General features: G+C 35.5%; 1 protein-coding gene across 10 annotated transcripts in view; it reads right to left on the reverse strand.

The window, feature by feature from the left end:
• Positions 1-528: 528 nt before the first annotated feature.
• Positions 529-16,096, reverse strand: part of LIMS1 (LIM zinc finger domain containing 1) — a 154,667-nt gene continuing 139,099 nt past the window's right edge. For 7 of the 10 annotated variants that reach the window (XM_053200357.1, XM_053200353.1, XM_015074788.3 and 4 more), the window contains 9 exons: positions 11,431-11,497; positions 10,507-10,627; positions 9,936-10,085; positions 8,401-8,551; positions 7,803-7,895; positions 6,981-7,029; positions 5,589-5,664; positions 5,208-5,400; positions 529-3,259 (listed from right to left, as the gene is read on the reverse strand). In XM_053200357.1, coding sequence (XP_053056332.1) covers positions 5,253-5,400; positions 5,589-5,664; positions 6,981-7,029; positions 7,803-7,895; positions 8,401-8,551; positions 9,936-10,085; positions 10,507-10,627; positions 11,431-11,497 — 855 coding nt within the window. In that variant the 3' untranslated portion in view covers positions 529-3,259; positions 5,208-5,252. The remainder of the gene's footprint in view (positions 3,260-5,207; positions 5,401-5,588; positions 5,665-6,980; positions 7,030-7,802; positions 7,896-8,400; positions 8,552-9,935; positions 10,086-10,506; positions 10,628-11,430; positions 11,498-16,096) is intronic. The other 3 variants (XM_053200354.1, XM_015074787.3, XM_015074785.3) reach the window with 1 other exon arrangement.

Genomic DNA, 16,096 nt, shown 5'->3' on the forward strand with positions numbered 1-16,096 from the left:
CATTTTATAATGAAGTTTGTACCTTCTGACTTCTTTTAACCATTTTTCCCACTTTGACACCCCACTTCTGGCAACCACCAATCTGTTCTCTGTATTCTAGGACCTTTTTTTTTTAAGATTCCATATGTTCATGAGTTCATATGGTATTTGTTTTTCTCTGACTTATTTCACTTAGCATAATGCCTTCCAGTTCCATCCATGTTGTTGCAAAGGGCAAGATTTCCTTCTTTTTTGTGGCTGAATAATATTCCATTGCATAATACACCACAATTTCTTTATCCATTCATCTGTGGATGGACACTGAAGTTGTTTCCAAAACAGTTTTCTTATTAGAGATTTTATTTTTTTAAGTAATCTCTACACCCAACGTGGGCCTCAAACTCACAACCCCAAGATCAGGAGTTGCATGTGCCACTACCTGGGCCAGCCAGGGACCACCCCCTCACCAGCTGTTTTCTTAAACATTAGTCCTATCTTCTCATAGTTCTAAGTCTCAAAGTCATTCAAATGAAACAATGTGCAATAGGATTACTCTTAATAATTGTGAACATTTATTAAGCACCAAGAGTATACTGCAATGGTTGCTATACAAAAACATAATTAACAATATAGTGTCCCTGCCATCGAGCTTACATTCTAAAATGAAATACAACAATAATGCTGTAAGCCTACCTCAAAATTTCCTTAACTTAGAAATGGCTATTTTGGCAAGTGAGGCAAAATGACCTATCATTTTAGGTACAATATTAATAAGGCTTTGAACATGATCCAAAGAATGTTTTACTTGTACCCAGACATTTCCCCCAATTATGGTAGGCTTGGTATGAAAAAGAGCACTTAGAAATTGGGTAAGAACAATGAATTATTTCAAATTGCCTTGTAGGACTTTAAACAGAGAAATGCTTACTAGCCTGAGTTTTTCCACAGCCAGGGAAAACCCCATGAAAAGTATTATGAACTCAACCAAGTCTTCTATTCCACTTGCAACTTTTCGACTTCCTCTTCCTTTCCCACAGGTAAGGGCTCCAATGATGTCCCTTATCAAGGAAGGAAGTATTGCATCTAGACAAAATACCCTAGAGTACTAAAACTTCCAGGAAATACCAATTCTTATTTTAAAAGAGTGAGCAAAGACAGTAGTGGGACATCTGGCTACAGGAGAGGCCTGGCTGTGTAAGATATGTAAACAAGCTGAGCTGAGTTCATGCATCTTCAAAATGATTAAGACTATGGGTAAATGGTTGCTCTTCTGTTCCTTATTTCTGCCGTAGGGGTATTTGAGAATTTAGCATCAAGACCCCAAACTGCCAAAGCCTGTACTATTTGGCCTATATCCATAGTACAGTATTTAATAAATACTTTCAAGGTTTTCCTTGCTGGTTACATATTAGCTGACGAAGGCACACAGAGGGATTTTGATTCTTACTGTCCAATGCAAAGACTGTTTTAAACTTCTGAGTATATACAGTCTTAAACTATATATTGTTTATTTTCAATCATTGATAATTCTTTGAACTCTAAAAGAACACTAAAAAATAACTGGTTATAAGTTATCTAAAAACCAAGATAGAATTTACTCTTGTAAAGTGCATGCACAAACTTTTAAAAAATACATGCATACAAATACTTTAATGGCAGAGTGAGTAGCATCCTGAGGTGTTTTTTTTTTTTTTTTAATGGCAAAACAGTATTTCAGCAATTTTTTAAAAAACCAATACTTTCCTCCTTAGAAGTCTGTCTTGGGAACTTACTTTTAAATGAAAAATAGCAGCAGCAACATTTAACAATTGCTCACAAAATTTGCATTGCAAACAAGTTTGCCAAGAAAGAATGGTCTAGAAACTTCAGGATAAACTTTTAAAAAACATTTTATAAAGTAGAATGATTCACTACTTTTGATCTAAAATTGACATTTAAACATCCCCTTCCAATTTAAAAATGTCATTTTTACCTCCTACTTAAATAAAATCCAATTATGAGATTTGAAATGAAAAACTTGAAACACATATCAATATCATTCTTTTAATAAGATGACAAAAATTAATTTCAATGTGTTTCCCAAAAAAAGGAGAGGAAAAAAAAATCTCATCTTAGTGGTGGCAAATGAATTTGGGTTTACAAATCTCAATCAATGCACTTATTTTTGGTATTGCACGAAACAGCTAGGATTCCTGAATTAAGTATGTTTCTAAGGCAAGGCAAGTTTGATTATGTATGAAGCACAGATATTAGTCAGCATGGTTATAAAGGCAAGAAGACCAATACATATAAATTCACTTGTTTTTAAGCGATACATTCTAAGCTACATAAAATTTAATTTTGTGTCCTATTCTAAGACTACATCTTTGACCTTAAGCTTAGAAGCATAATTGCTGTAATCCATTAAAAAATACTTCATTTTTTCCAATATTGTAAAGTGTACTGAATTTTCAAATGTCTAGTATAAATTTTTTTTGCAAAAAATTTAAAAAGGCATACTATTAGCTAGCTATAACTACTATGTTAAGTAACTGTATGAAGGAAGAGTTTCACAAGGAGAACAAAATATAAAACTAAGCATAGTAATTATTGAATTTAACAAAAAATGAAATCAAGTAGTTTTGAATGCACTTGTTTCTTGTCTTAGTAATGTGTACATTCATTTTATAACTACTAGTTTGATAAACATACTAACATTCTACAAGATTTGTTTTTCTTGGTTGGTTATTTTTCTTCCTTATATCCTCCCCAACAGCTGTTGGAATTTATTTTCTTTCAAATACAAAGTAAAATAATGTTTCTATTGTATCTGAGTCATGTGAAAGCTGACTCCCTATTTTCATTTTTAAAAGTTAAATTAATTTTTTTGGACCTTGATTAACATGTAACATTTAACCATGTGTTTTTGCTGTTAAGTATAGTCTACATTTCAACAAACTGATAGGGTATTTAACAAAAGCATCATGATCTCATCTGTGTTTTAAATATGATTACACAAGCTTTTTTTCTTTTTTAATGAGAAAAAGGAGATAAAGAAAACCATTCATATAGGCCCTCTTCACTCTCAATTATTTTGAGATACAGCTTTAAACAGGGTGGACCAAGTCAAGTAATGTTGGTAATCTCTTTTCTTTGCACAGAAGAGAAAAAACAAAAGAAAGGAAGTTATTTCCTTCCTAAGGTCTCAGCTAGTTTCTTAAGTCTTTTCTTCAGCTCCAATGGAAATTTCTCATAGCACTTCTTACAGACTGGCTTCATGTCAAACTCCACAAATTTATTCCTAAAGACAGTAACAATAATAAAAGAAATCAATAGAAAGGTATTTAATACAGATATATAAATAATGTGAGGTAATTTTACTGAAGTAAATGAAGATGCAATATGGTGACATTAATATTCATAGCAAAAAATGAATTCTAATCTTAATTCTTGTCATTGTGGAGATGTAAAAAAATTATAATACCATTGGGAAAAAAATTGTCCTTATAAATTGATCTTATACATCTCTCTGTTTAATACAGAATGTACATTACATTTTAGTCCGTGCTCACATGTATACAGGAAATCTAATGTCAATATAATTTAGGTAAGTAAAGTCAATCACATGTTAATGTACCACAAGAACACTTTAAAGAACAGTTATTAAAAGCGAGGAGTTGTATTTTTGTAATGTGAATGACTTTCTCTTTGTTGAAGGCAATATCATTGTACTTAATATTTTAAATTAGGGAGCTATAGGTTTTATCTTTCCTTGCATGAAATGATTTGCCTCCTACCTCCAGCACCAAAAAAATTATCTTCAAAAAAATCTGAAATCATAAAAATCTGAAATGGTTTTTTGGTTGGTTGTCTGACAGAAAAGTTGGTAGGGGAGATATAAGAATGTTTTTAGTCACTCTTAAAAAACAGAAATGAAATAGATTGCCTGTGGTTCCATTTTGTGAATGGTTAGCTGTATGGAGAACTCAATGTTTTAAAAGCTAGAGCAATACACATTATCTATCAATTTGTTTGTAGAACAGTTCTGGAGAGCACAGGTTTCTAGACAGCCTCCTAAGTATCTGTCATGCATTTCCACTTGGTAATACCATTACAATCGCTCATTACTGTTGAAATCGAGGGTCCTAAACTGTGAACTGAGTATATGCACAACCTTGTAACTTTTGCATTTTCCTAACTTGTATTTAGGCAGCATTTCTGGAACAAATTTAGTGGTACTTTGTTATCTATGACAAATGATTAAATCAGGTGATGTAATTTTAAAGAATAAGGTTAATAACAAAGTTAATTCCTACTATATTTAAAATGAAAAATCTTTTATTTTACAGCATTACATGGAAATTATTCTCTATTTTTCACAGAGCTCTTGATGCTGATAGAAATTCAAATGATCTTATTTTTCCATTGACAATTTGATTTAAATAGTACTAATGAGTTACAATATTCTCCCAAAGACTTCTTAGAACAAAAGCTATTAAAACTGCCATTTTTTTTTAATGAGGGAAATAAATTATCATTGCTTTCAGAGATACTGCTAAGCAAACCTTCAATTGTTTTAATTTATATTTGAATTTTAATTCCTCTTTATAGAAGGAAACACGAGAACTGGAACAATAAAAAACTTTCGTTGGAGTGCAGAACACAGTGATAACCATGAAGAAAAAAGGACAATCATGCTAGGAATTCAACAGAATTTCAAAGATTGAAATATTTCCCATAAAAATCAGGAATAAAGTAAGTAGGCTTTGAAAACATCAAGAAAATGAATCCATAAACAGTAGCATATGGGTACTCTGTGAAAGCAGATTACATACACCAAAGACATTAGAGCTCTTATTATGTACAGTAAATGGTCTTTGCTTAGATATGAAACATGCTGAAAGGATTTAACTTAATGCAGAACTTAGAACATGTGATGATTGGAGTTTATCAATTAAATCATTTTAGGCAAAGAAACTGAAAACCAGGATTTTAAAAGCTGCAATTATCAGAGAAAAATACTTTAAAACTTTCCCTAATATCTACTAAATAGAGATTGGAATTCTTCCCTTTGAATCTACTTAAAAAAAAAAAAAAGAAGAATCTTAGTAATTACCCAAAAGGCCCAGCTCTACAGAGGACAACTACTTGTATTTCCATCTCTGGCGGCTACAAACACATGCCAAAAGGAAGAGACAACAAAAAAGCAAGAGACAAAAAGAGAACAAAACACATTCTAAAGGACTAACCAAAGAAGAAAGTAGTGAAAATGATGATAGAAGGGACAGAAAAGTTTACAAACAGACTGGCTTTTTCTTTTTCTGCTTGTCCTTATCCTTTGCTTCTCTCTCCCGTTTGGCAAGTCGCCTCTTAAATTCTTCTGGCATTTTTTCATAACAGTGTTTGCAGACTGGTTTGAGATCAATTTCAACAAACTTATCCCTTTGAGCAGGACAAAGAAGGAATAGAAGAAACAACATAAAACAATTAAAGGAAGAACCTTTACATTCAGAGGCCTAAATAGAAAGAATAAGAAATCAGATAATTATTTTTAAAAATACTCTATTTAAAAAAATGCTAACCTAAAGTTTTGGTCTTAGGATTCACACGGGACTAAACCGCAGACTTACTTGAGTGTTAATTTAGTGTTGCAGGTAGAACAGGCAAAACAGTTCACACACCAGGCCTTATTCAGAGCAGAGACCACTGGAGAAAGAGCAAAGACACATGGTCACACACTTTGGCGTTCAAAGTGGCAGAGCTGACATCCTCAACTCAAACAGAGCTAAGGGTGCCTCCACAACACTTAGAAGAGGTTCTGAGAGGCTTTTTTGCAAAAGAATTCACAGGACTAAAAATCTCAGTGCCATTAATTAATGTTTACTGAATCAATCCAATTAATAAATTAATTAAAGGCTATTTTTTCACATTATTAAAAAAACTGAGCACTTAATGTCTTCCGTGACTGTAGGGTACATCTTAAGGAAGATTACCATTGCCTTTTTCAATCTTTATTTATAGTTAAAACTTTTCTTCTTCCCTTTAGAGTATCCTGTGAGGCACATAAACAGTATGTACCATACCTTCCCGCCAAAGCCTGCCCTCTCACTCTGTGCATGGTGTGGTGTGTATTTAACATGCATTACGTCACTCAGATGAGCTTTTCTGGCACAGGCCCTGCCTACCAGCACAGTCTCCACTACCACTGGCCCAACAAAGAAATATAGACTAGATAAGTAATTAAAAAACAATCCAGACGTTAACTTATTTGCCTGTCTTCCATAGCTGACAAAAAGGAGAGCTTCCTTTGACAGCTTCTTTCACCTGACCACTATGTCACATAGGAGGGAGCTAAGTTTTATTTTCTATGGCACTAAAGATTGCTCTCCTGAAGTAATCCTTTTGCAAACTGCATCATGGGCAGTGTTTCACAAAGTATTTCCCAGGTTGGGTTTTCTGATGAGAAACACGAAGCATGTTGAAAACAGGAATGTTTAAAACTTTGCCAGGAAGTTTCTGGCAAAACTATGCTAGTGGCTATTAGCAAACACAGCTGCTTCCTTTCTGTCCCAGTTAATCAGCCCTGCCTACTTACAATACACGGCTGGTAAGTGCTAGAAATGTCTACAGAAAACTGCCAGGTTTTAGCATCTGCAGGGTTAAAGCGACTCTCACTAACTACCAAGGCAGATTAAGCTGTTCCTAATAAACACTGCTCTACAGCTTCCAAGTTCTATAAATCCAGAGCATGGAAATAGAAACAGATCTCAAGGTTGGCCATGAATGGTTCACACAATACGTACTGTAACAAGCCTGAGGCACTGCCCTAAAGTATTGTCATAAAGGAGTAACAAATCCAACTTGTACGATATTATCATCTCTGCTATGAATTACTTGAGAAATATGCCAAAGAGAAAGTAACTGATAATGGTCAAATGACAAATAGTAATCAATCTCTTTCTGTTTTTGTGTCATAATTTTGACACAAAATTATGCCATATAAAATCCCTACAGATACTTACCATCACCTTCTATAACACGGTTACAGTGGAAACAAACATCACCAAATAGCTGAAAATGAAAAAAAAAAAAGTGGTAAAAATTCAAGACATGTTAGAACTAAGGTTTAGAACACCAAACATTTAACACAGTTTCAGTTCTTTCTACCACTTAAAAATAAACAGCTGGCTACCTAGATCTAGAATTTACCCTTATTAGAGAAAATGAGTAAAGTGCATTGACTAGTTTTTACTTTTTACAATGAAGATAATTTACTTTTCATCACTATCAAAACCCAGAAAATGGCTTTGGAAATGTCCCAGATTTAAGGAGGCTAAAGGAAATGACAACCCTAGACTGGCTTTAGTACTGAAGTGGAAAAAAATGATTCAATGACATTATGGGTTCAAGTGACAAAATTGGAATAAATATAATAAAGTATTATATCAATACTGATTAACTATGATTATGTGAGACCACTCCATATTCTTGGGAAATAAAAACTGAAGTATTTAGGGGTAAAGGGCCATGATGAACTTCTGAAATACTTCAGAAAAAAATGTGTGATATATGAATACATACATTTGTATATGAAGATCTGTGCATTTATTGTGTGTTTTTACAGAGAGTGGGCCAATGCAAATGATGAAGTAAAAGGTACATAGGTATTCTTCATATTTTTATTTTACAACCTTTCTGTTGACTCTGAAATTATTTCCCAAGTAAAACATTAAAAAGTAAAATCTATAGTCCAATGTACATTTTCCAAGAGCTTTCCTTGTAACTAAAATATTAAGCTCAAACTTATAAAAGTATATCTAGTATCCAATAAGTATGATCAATACCTGGTTATAGTGGGTTTCACAATATGCCAGGCCTTTCCTTTCATAATGTCGATGTCCAAGAAATGGCTTTTCACACTTGGCACAAACAAAATGCTGAAAAAAATTGCTAGAGGTAATTTTTGAGCTGCCATATTTTACTTATTTAATAAAGTAAAACCCCAAAGTTAAATTATTCTCAGAGAAGGTACATGAAAGTTTGAGGTAGTTATTTCATTCGGCCAGGGGTAACCTGGGACACTTTCAGTCTTAACTTAATTCAGGTGTCTTGAAGTTTTTGACACGTTACTTTAAGACACAGCCTTTTTAAACAACACAGAATGAGAAAAGAGGTCAACATGTTAATATCATCTATAAGGGAGGGGCTGCTGCTGGAAATGGACCATGACACTCCTGCCTCGAGAAGGATTTAAGAACAAAAAAGCACACCCTATATCATTACTGAGAGATCACAAAAGTGTGTATATTCTGTATTCTTAATTTTCTACAACGTCATTTGTCTTGAAAATGTCCGTATTTAATCTTTAGAATTTCCTAATCTTGCCAGCACCTCTGAATGATGGAAATTCAAAAGTACCATTTACCACCATTTACGACTCACCTCCACATGCCACTGCTTCCCCATAGCATTCACCACGCGCCCTTCAATGGGCCGTCGACAAGCGCCACAGATGGGGACCCCCATTTTATCATGGCACGGCAGACAGTACAGCTCTCCTTTCAGCTCCCGGGCATCAGCAGTCAGCTCCTTCCTGTCCATGAGAAATATATCCAACTGAATACTACTACTGAGAGAGAAAAACAGGCAACTGAGGAGACTGACATACTTTTTAGCAGGTTTTTGAAGATCTCACTATAACAATCCCCATAACCTTCTTTTCCCCACTCTTAGTAGTGCTCACAGTAACCTAAATTAATAGGCTTGAACCGGTTTCAGATTCCTATCAAAACATCAATGTCAAGCAATAATGATAAAATGTACAAACAAGTCAGATATATACCATCACATTGGTCATATTTATCACTTCCTTGTCTATGATCACATGATAGTCCTTTTGTCTTCCTGAAAAAGCTAGAGAAGAATCATCACAGTGCTTGGGACAGACTTGGAGATGTTATCTTTACAAAATAACTGAGGTCTAAAGTTAGAGATTAGCTCCATTTACTAACAATTATTTAAACTGTCACCAGCTTTTAAGTTACAGGTTAACAGAAAATAAAAGAAATGCCCAGAACCTTCCTTCCCACAAATGCTTAAGTTCACTATTCTTTTCAGTCTCCTGCATCAATATTAACATTTAGGCAGAGGTGGCCCTAATTAGCCAAATGGACTTGTTTACATTTCATCTGTTTTAAGTAATTCTCCAGAAGTACTAATGACAAATGAACAGAGAAAAATTCCACCAAAGGGAAATAGGCAAGAAAATGAAATAAGGTACAAACTGATAATCCCAAAATAAATGAGGTGGCTATACTCATAGCACAAAGCTATTTTCTTGATCTTTAGCTTACCTTATCTCTGTCCACCCCCACTATAATTTAGCATGTATGTTCAAACTGATTATAGTAAAGTAACTTTTCCCGTTAAATTTTTAGATAGCAAATTTAAAAAATCATAGCTGAACAATTTATGAGTCTTTGAAGAAAAAAAATCCCTTTAGAAGTAAATAAAATTAAATAAATGTAGTTTAAGGTATTTTAAGATAATACCCTAAGTATTACAACTGTAAAAGTTATATATGTACAAAGAGAAGACTTTTTAAAGGTTTTTTTTTTTTTTTTAAATCCTGTATTGAAAAAGCACAGTGATCAAAACAGTTTTTGGGATAACTGAATTTTACCACTAACTGAATACTAAAGGTATATGTATATATGTTATATGTACACACACACAGGGTGTGGGGAGAGTGTGCTGCACACACTCAAATGTGGCAAAATGTTAAGTGATGAAACTCAATGATGGGTATGTAGGTATTCTTTGTATTAGTCTCTTGACTTCTTTATAGGTTTAAAATGTTCCAGATTACAAGGTGGAGAAAAACAATCTGGTGTGCTGGAGTAAAAGATACAGAAAAAAAGTGATGTTTTACTTTATTTCCATGATTTGTGCAATAAAAATGGAAGAAATTGCAGTACCCGCAGTTGGCACAGTTGAAATGGTCTGGATGGTAAGGGTCATTCTTGAATATCAGCGGTTGCTCATCGATGATGGCGTGGCATTTCTGGCAGATGTATTTTCCAAGGCCTCTGGCTTTCTCACGATTATGACAGGGGCGACATAGATGTCTAAACAGAGCCAACACTTTTTTAGAAACTTAAGTTTAAAATCTGAGGTTCTAATAGTTAAAAAGAAATATGCTTCTCATGTCTCTGAAAAGAAGTGAATAATTTAAAAAAAAATCACACTTGGCTTAACAGCAGAATCAAGCCACTATTTTTTACATGAAAATTTATTTATTCCAACCCAAGTAATCCAACTGATCTTTAAGAAACTCCATCTTAACTACGTATCTCCCTTTTGTTGGCCCAGGGACACAAATTCTAGGGTCCTCTCCTAACAGCCGCCAGATGAGCCAATACAGGCTGCAGTCCCCATACCTTAAACTCAGTGCCTGAAAGCACCTCCTCACAGCCCTAGGGGAAAACAGGCATGACCTTGCAGTAGTTACTTCTCCACCCACACCTAACAAGGATGGAAAACTCCTACCTCCCAGCATTCTTGACAAATCCAATATCTGCCAGAACTTCCTGGCAGAGGTCACAGCGGAAGCACTCAGGATGCCAGCTGTTATTCATGGCTTTGATAACTCGGCCAATGATGAATTCACCTGTGGGAAAGGAACACACAAAGGATGTCCAGGGTGCGTCTTATTGCTGAAAGCAGTAAGGCAAAAGACGCAAGGAAAAAGAACACATTTAAACCTTTCTCCACAACTAGGGACTTTCTACATACATATCGACCACAGTAAGCACTGCATTAGGAAAAAACTCTATTTCATCTGAGTCCTTAGTTTTGATTCTGTGGTCAAATTTTTGGGCTGTCTTATCACATCTCTGAATCTGATTTTCCTTTTCTCAATGATACACTGGGCTCTCTCAAATGCCTTTTGTTTATTTCTGGTCATTGCTGACACAGCACATTTTCTTGAAGCCTATACTTAATTTCTTCTTTCACTAAACTTTAGAACATTCTACTCAGTTTCTCCAATTTCTGGAAACTCTCTAGTAAAGCTGCTAGCAACCCATGAGGTGGCTAAAATGCAAGCAAGTTAAACACTTGTGTTACACACAGCAATCCTTAAGCATGTGAAGCACCCCTCCAATGTTTTCCCTGTCTCTCTCTTGGCAACCTCAAAAGCGAGTAAAGGCTGAATTAACAGGGGACAAGAATATTCCAAAGGATCATCTAATAAAAGTCCTAATCAATCCCCAAAAAACTTTACACTAGATGTCCTTAAAAAACATTTCTCTCTGGGTTTTGATACTCTTCCAGTTTGTTACATATTAATGATAAGGAAAAGGATGTATAAAGTACCTGAATGCTATTTATAATGAGCACTAAACACCATTTCCACCATTGACATAATTTTGAGACTCACTTTTTACTCTGCTATTCAGCAGTAAAACTTACCACACTGATGACAGCAAGGAGCAAAGAGCATCTGAAAGTCATGTTCACAGTACTTCCTTCCTTCAAACTGAAATAGAAAGTACCATCAGCTTGTACAGATGAAACAATCACAGGATGAATATAATTATTCTGTGGAGACATATGGAAAGATGTTTTTGAACTAAGAGCTCTGCCCTAAGAATTATAATTCTACTGAGATGTTTAAAAGCAGATGTACTTTTGTACTTTCCCTACACCTACCTGCATGTGGGTACAGGAAAGATATACTCAACAACTGGTACTATGGCTCCAGAGTACAGTGAACTCCCTGTAACAATGATGAACTATTTTCCGGCTTGCAGACTCACCTTTAGGAGTCTAATGAGAGCAGTGGACTCCTCTCCCTAGAAAATACACATATATACACAAACCGTTTTCCACTTTTTTTATGTTGATATCTGAAATGTTGTATTATAAACTTAAATATTTACAAAGGGTAGATAGTCTAGTATATTTTAGATCTAAACATTTTAAAATGAGGCCAAAACCCATTAAAAATATTCTGTTTTAGGGGCGTTTGGGTGGCTCAGTCGGTTAAGCGTCTGACTTTGGCTCAGGTCATGATCTCGCAGTTCATGGGTTTGAGCCCCACGTCGGGCTCTGTGCTTTGGATTATGTGTCTCCCCCATTCATGCTCTATCTCTCTCTGTCTCTCAAAAACTAAACGTTAAAAAAAATTTTTTTTAATTCTATTTTAATAGTTGGAAAATTCACATCCTCTACTTCTCTCCTTGAACTATTTCCATTTCATTTCCCACAAAGTTTTATCCTGGTATGATATTTTTTCCTAAATTCCATACTAAAGTCTTTAACAGATCACCCTACCATACTTCTCGGCAATTAAAATGTATATAACAAAACTTTAAAATTTGTTTTACTACCTGAACTCTAAAAGCTAAAAACATTCTTTTTATTCTGGATTAAGTTATCATTATAATTATTAGTACACAAATAGTTAAAACATGAATATGTGTACAAATGTCAAATTTTACTTTCTATTTGTTTACTTAAAAAGCCTATCGTGGAGCACCTGGGTACCTCAATTGGTTAAGCACCAGACTTCGGCTCAGGTCATGATCTCACAGTTCATGAGTTGTAGCCCTGCATCGGGCTCTGTGCTAACAGCTCAGAGCCTGGAGCCTGCTTTGGATTCTGTGTCTCCCTCTCTCTGCCACACCACTACTCACACTCTATCTCTCAAAAATAAATAAACATTAAAAAATTTAAAAAAATAAAAAATAAAAGTGTCTCTTAATGAGATGAGCAGGGCTCCCCTTCCTCTCACAATTATTCCATGTATCCACAGATAAATAGGACTTACCAATGGAAGAGTTCAACATGAATTTCTATTTTGGGGGCTGCTTTTTACCCTCTTCACATAAATAAGTCGTGAGAATTATAGCATGTCTCCCTTTGAATCTTTGAACTCCTTACAATGTTCACATATTGCATATTGTTTGACTATCAAAATCCATTTTTAGTGATGTAGCAGTAGTCAACTAAATTTGGTCAATTGTGGAAATTAGCTGCAGATTTAGCTCAATTTATTGAACATATCCACTATAGCTTAATCTGCAGACCAGCCCAAGTAGATTTATTTTGTGCCAGAAAAAGGCTTACTTCATTTTGAAATTCAAATGGATGAACTCTAATACGTTTAATGAATCTGTTTTTAAAAAAAAATTTTAATTCATGTTTATTTTTGAGAGACAGAGCATGAGCAGGGAAGGGGCAGAGAGAGAGGGAGACACAGAATCCGAAATAGGCTCCAGGCTCTGAGCTGTCAGCACAGAGCCCAATGTGGGGTTCAAACTCATGAACCATGAGATCATGACCTGAGCGGAAGTTGGACACCCACCTGGGTGGGTGAGCCACCTAGGTTGGATGCCCCCGTTTTTTTTTAAATTTTTAAATTAATGCAATGAATCTATTTTCAGAAGTTACAAACAGATAATCATAAATTGATATGCTATATTACCCAGTTCTCTGTCATAATGCACTGTGGGTAGCCCCAACCAGAAGTTATTTATGAAGTAAATATGTTCCTTTATTGGATGTTACAAACATATATAGAAATCAGATGTTTAGCTTTTAGCAGTAATTAAAAAAAGAAATCAAGGGGTGCCTGGGTGGTTCAGTCGGTTGGGTGACTGACTTCAGCTCAGTCATGATCTCATGGTCTGTGGGTTCGAGCCCTGCGTTGGGCTTTGTGCTGACAGCTCAGAGCCTGGAGCCTGCTTTAGATTCTGTGTCTCCCTGTCTCTCTTCTCTTCTTCCCTTTGTGTTCTATCAAAAATAAACATTAAAAAATTTAAAAAAAAGAGAGAAATCAAATATAAAGACTCAGAAACAACTCCACTGATTTAGTTGGAACCGATAAACTTTTTTATCAGCTACCCTAGTCTTTTGTTTAATTTAATTTTTTTTTATATTTATTTATTTTTGAGACACAGAGTGAGACAGAGTACAAGCAGGGGAGGGGCAGAGAAAGAAGGAGACACAGAATCTGAAGCAGGCTCCAGGCTCCAGGCTCCAAGCAAGCGTTCAGTACAGAGCCTGATGTGGGGCTCAAACCTATGAACTGTGAGATCATGACCTGAGCCGAAGTCAGTCACTTAACCGACTGAGCCACCCAGGCGCCCCATCGGCTACCCTAGTCTTAATCCATGTTGAAAGACTGGGCTCAGAACTGTTGGTGTCAACTGGCCATGTAGCTTTATTCTTTTTTTTAAAGATTTATTTTTTATTTTTTATTTATTTTTATTTTTGAAAGAGTGTGAGCAGGGGAAGGGCAGAGAAAGAGGGGAATAGAGGATTTAAAGCTGGCTCTGTGCTGACAGCAGCAAGCCTGATGCAGGTCTTGATCTCAAGAACCATGAGGTCATGACCTCAGCCAAAGTCAGATACTCAACCAACTGAACCACCCATGTGCCCCTGGCCATGTAGGTTTAATAGCAAAGACTGGTTAATGATAACAATGCATCACAACATTTTTAGTAGGAAAACAGAATGTTTTGTGTGCCACTTATGTGTGTGTGGCAGGTTTATTATAATTTTTAAAATCAGTTCTTTTTAATGGAAACAACCAAAAAAAAATCTGTCACAGAATTTGGAGACCATTAAAACATAGTTTAATGAGAAAAAAAAAAAAAGAAACATTCAACTTTTAGTTTGTATTTAATGAAAGAGAAAGACATATTGCTTAAGACAAAAACAAAATGAGTCCAGCAGTTAGCATATATACTATATTTGCTAGCAGAAGGTAGAAAAAAAAAATAGGATTGGTTGCAATTTGAGTAAGTCTTTTAAGACGTGATTCAAATAGGTAGCATAGAGTGGAAGTTAAGAACACTGACCATGGATCCAGAATGCCTGAGTTTAAATTCTGGCTAAACCACTGACTGGCTGTGTGACCTGGGTCAAGCTGTTTAGCCTCTCAGTGCCTTTTGAGAGTCACAGACTTCTGTTTTGGCTCTGGCTCCTAACATATACGCATCATGTTCATAATTTCTTACCAATGCTCTATGCTTTGCTCTCACAGACATCTCCCTTTAAAAGGATAAATCCTGTGATATACATATACAACGAAATACCACTCAGCCATAAATAGGAAGGAAATCATGCTAGCTAGCTATTTATTTATTTATTTATTTATTTATTTATTTATTTATTTAGAGAAAGAAGGGGAATGTAAGGGGCAGAGACAGGAGAGAAGGAGAATCCCAGGCAGGCTCCTCACTGTCAGGGCAAAACCCGATATGGGGCTTAAACTCACAAAGTCTTGATCATGAGATCAAGACTTAACCTGAAGTTGGATGCTTAACTGAGCGACCCATATGCCCTGGAAATCCTGCTATTTGCAACAACATGGACAAACCTGGAGGGCATTATGCTGAAAGAATTAAGTCAGGCAGAGAAAGACAAATACCGTGTGATCTCACTTATGTGTGGAATCTAAAAATGCCAAACTCCTAGAAACAGAGTAGTCTGATAGTTACTGGGACCTGGAGGGATCAGGGAAATGGGGAAATATTGCTCAAGGGGTACAAACTTCCAGTTATAAAATGAGTAAATTCTGGGCATCTAAGATACAGCACAGTGATTACAGTTAACAACACTGTATTGCACACTTGAAGTCTGCTAAGACAGTAGATCTTAAATGTTCTCACCATACACACACACAAAAGGTAATTACATGAGGTAATGGATGTGCTAACCTTACTGTGGTTATCATTTCACAATATATACATATACATATGAAGTCATCATGTTGTACACCTTAAACTTAATGTTATCTGTCGACCATATTTTAATAAAACTGAAGAAAAAGGATGAGTCCTTTTGAAATTAAAGATAAAAAAAGACAGTCTTAACAGGAAGTTGTCATGATTACTCCCTACATTTCCAAATCTGCTACAAATCTGAACCCAGAACAGCCAGCACAGTTCCTAAAGCTAGGCTTCATCCTTATCAAGAAAATACAGAAGGCAAGGTGCCTGGGTGGCTCAGTTGGTTGGGTGTCCAACTCTTGATTTCAGCTCAGGTCATGATCTCACAGTTCGTGGGATCAAGCCCTGCATCAGGCTCCATGCTAACAGTGTGGAGCCTGCTTGGGATTCTCTTTTCC

This window comes from Acinonyx jubatus, chromosome A3 (assembly GCF_027475565.1).
Source record: "Acinonyx jubatus isolate Ajub_Pintada_27869175 chromosome A3, VMU_Ajub_asm_v1.0, whole genome shotgun sequence".
Taxonomy (NCBI): domain Eukaryota; kingdom Metazoa; phylum Chordata; class Mammalia; order Carnivora; family Felidae; genus Acinonyx; species Acinonyx jubatus.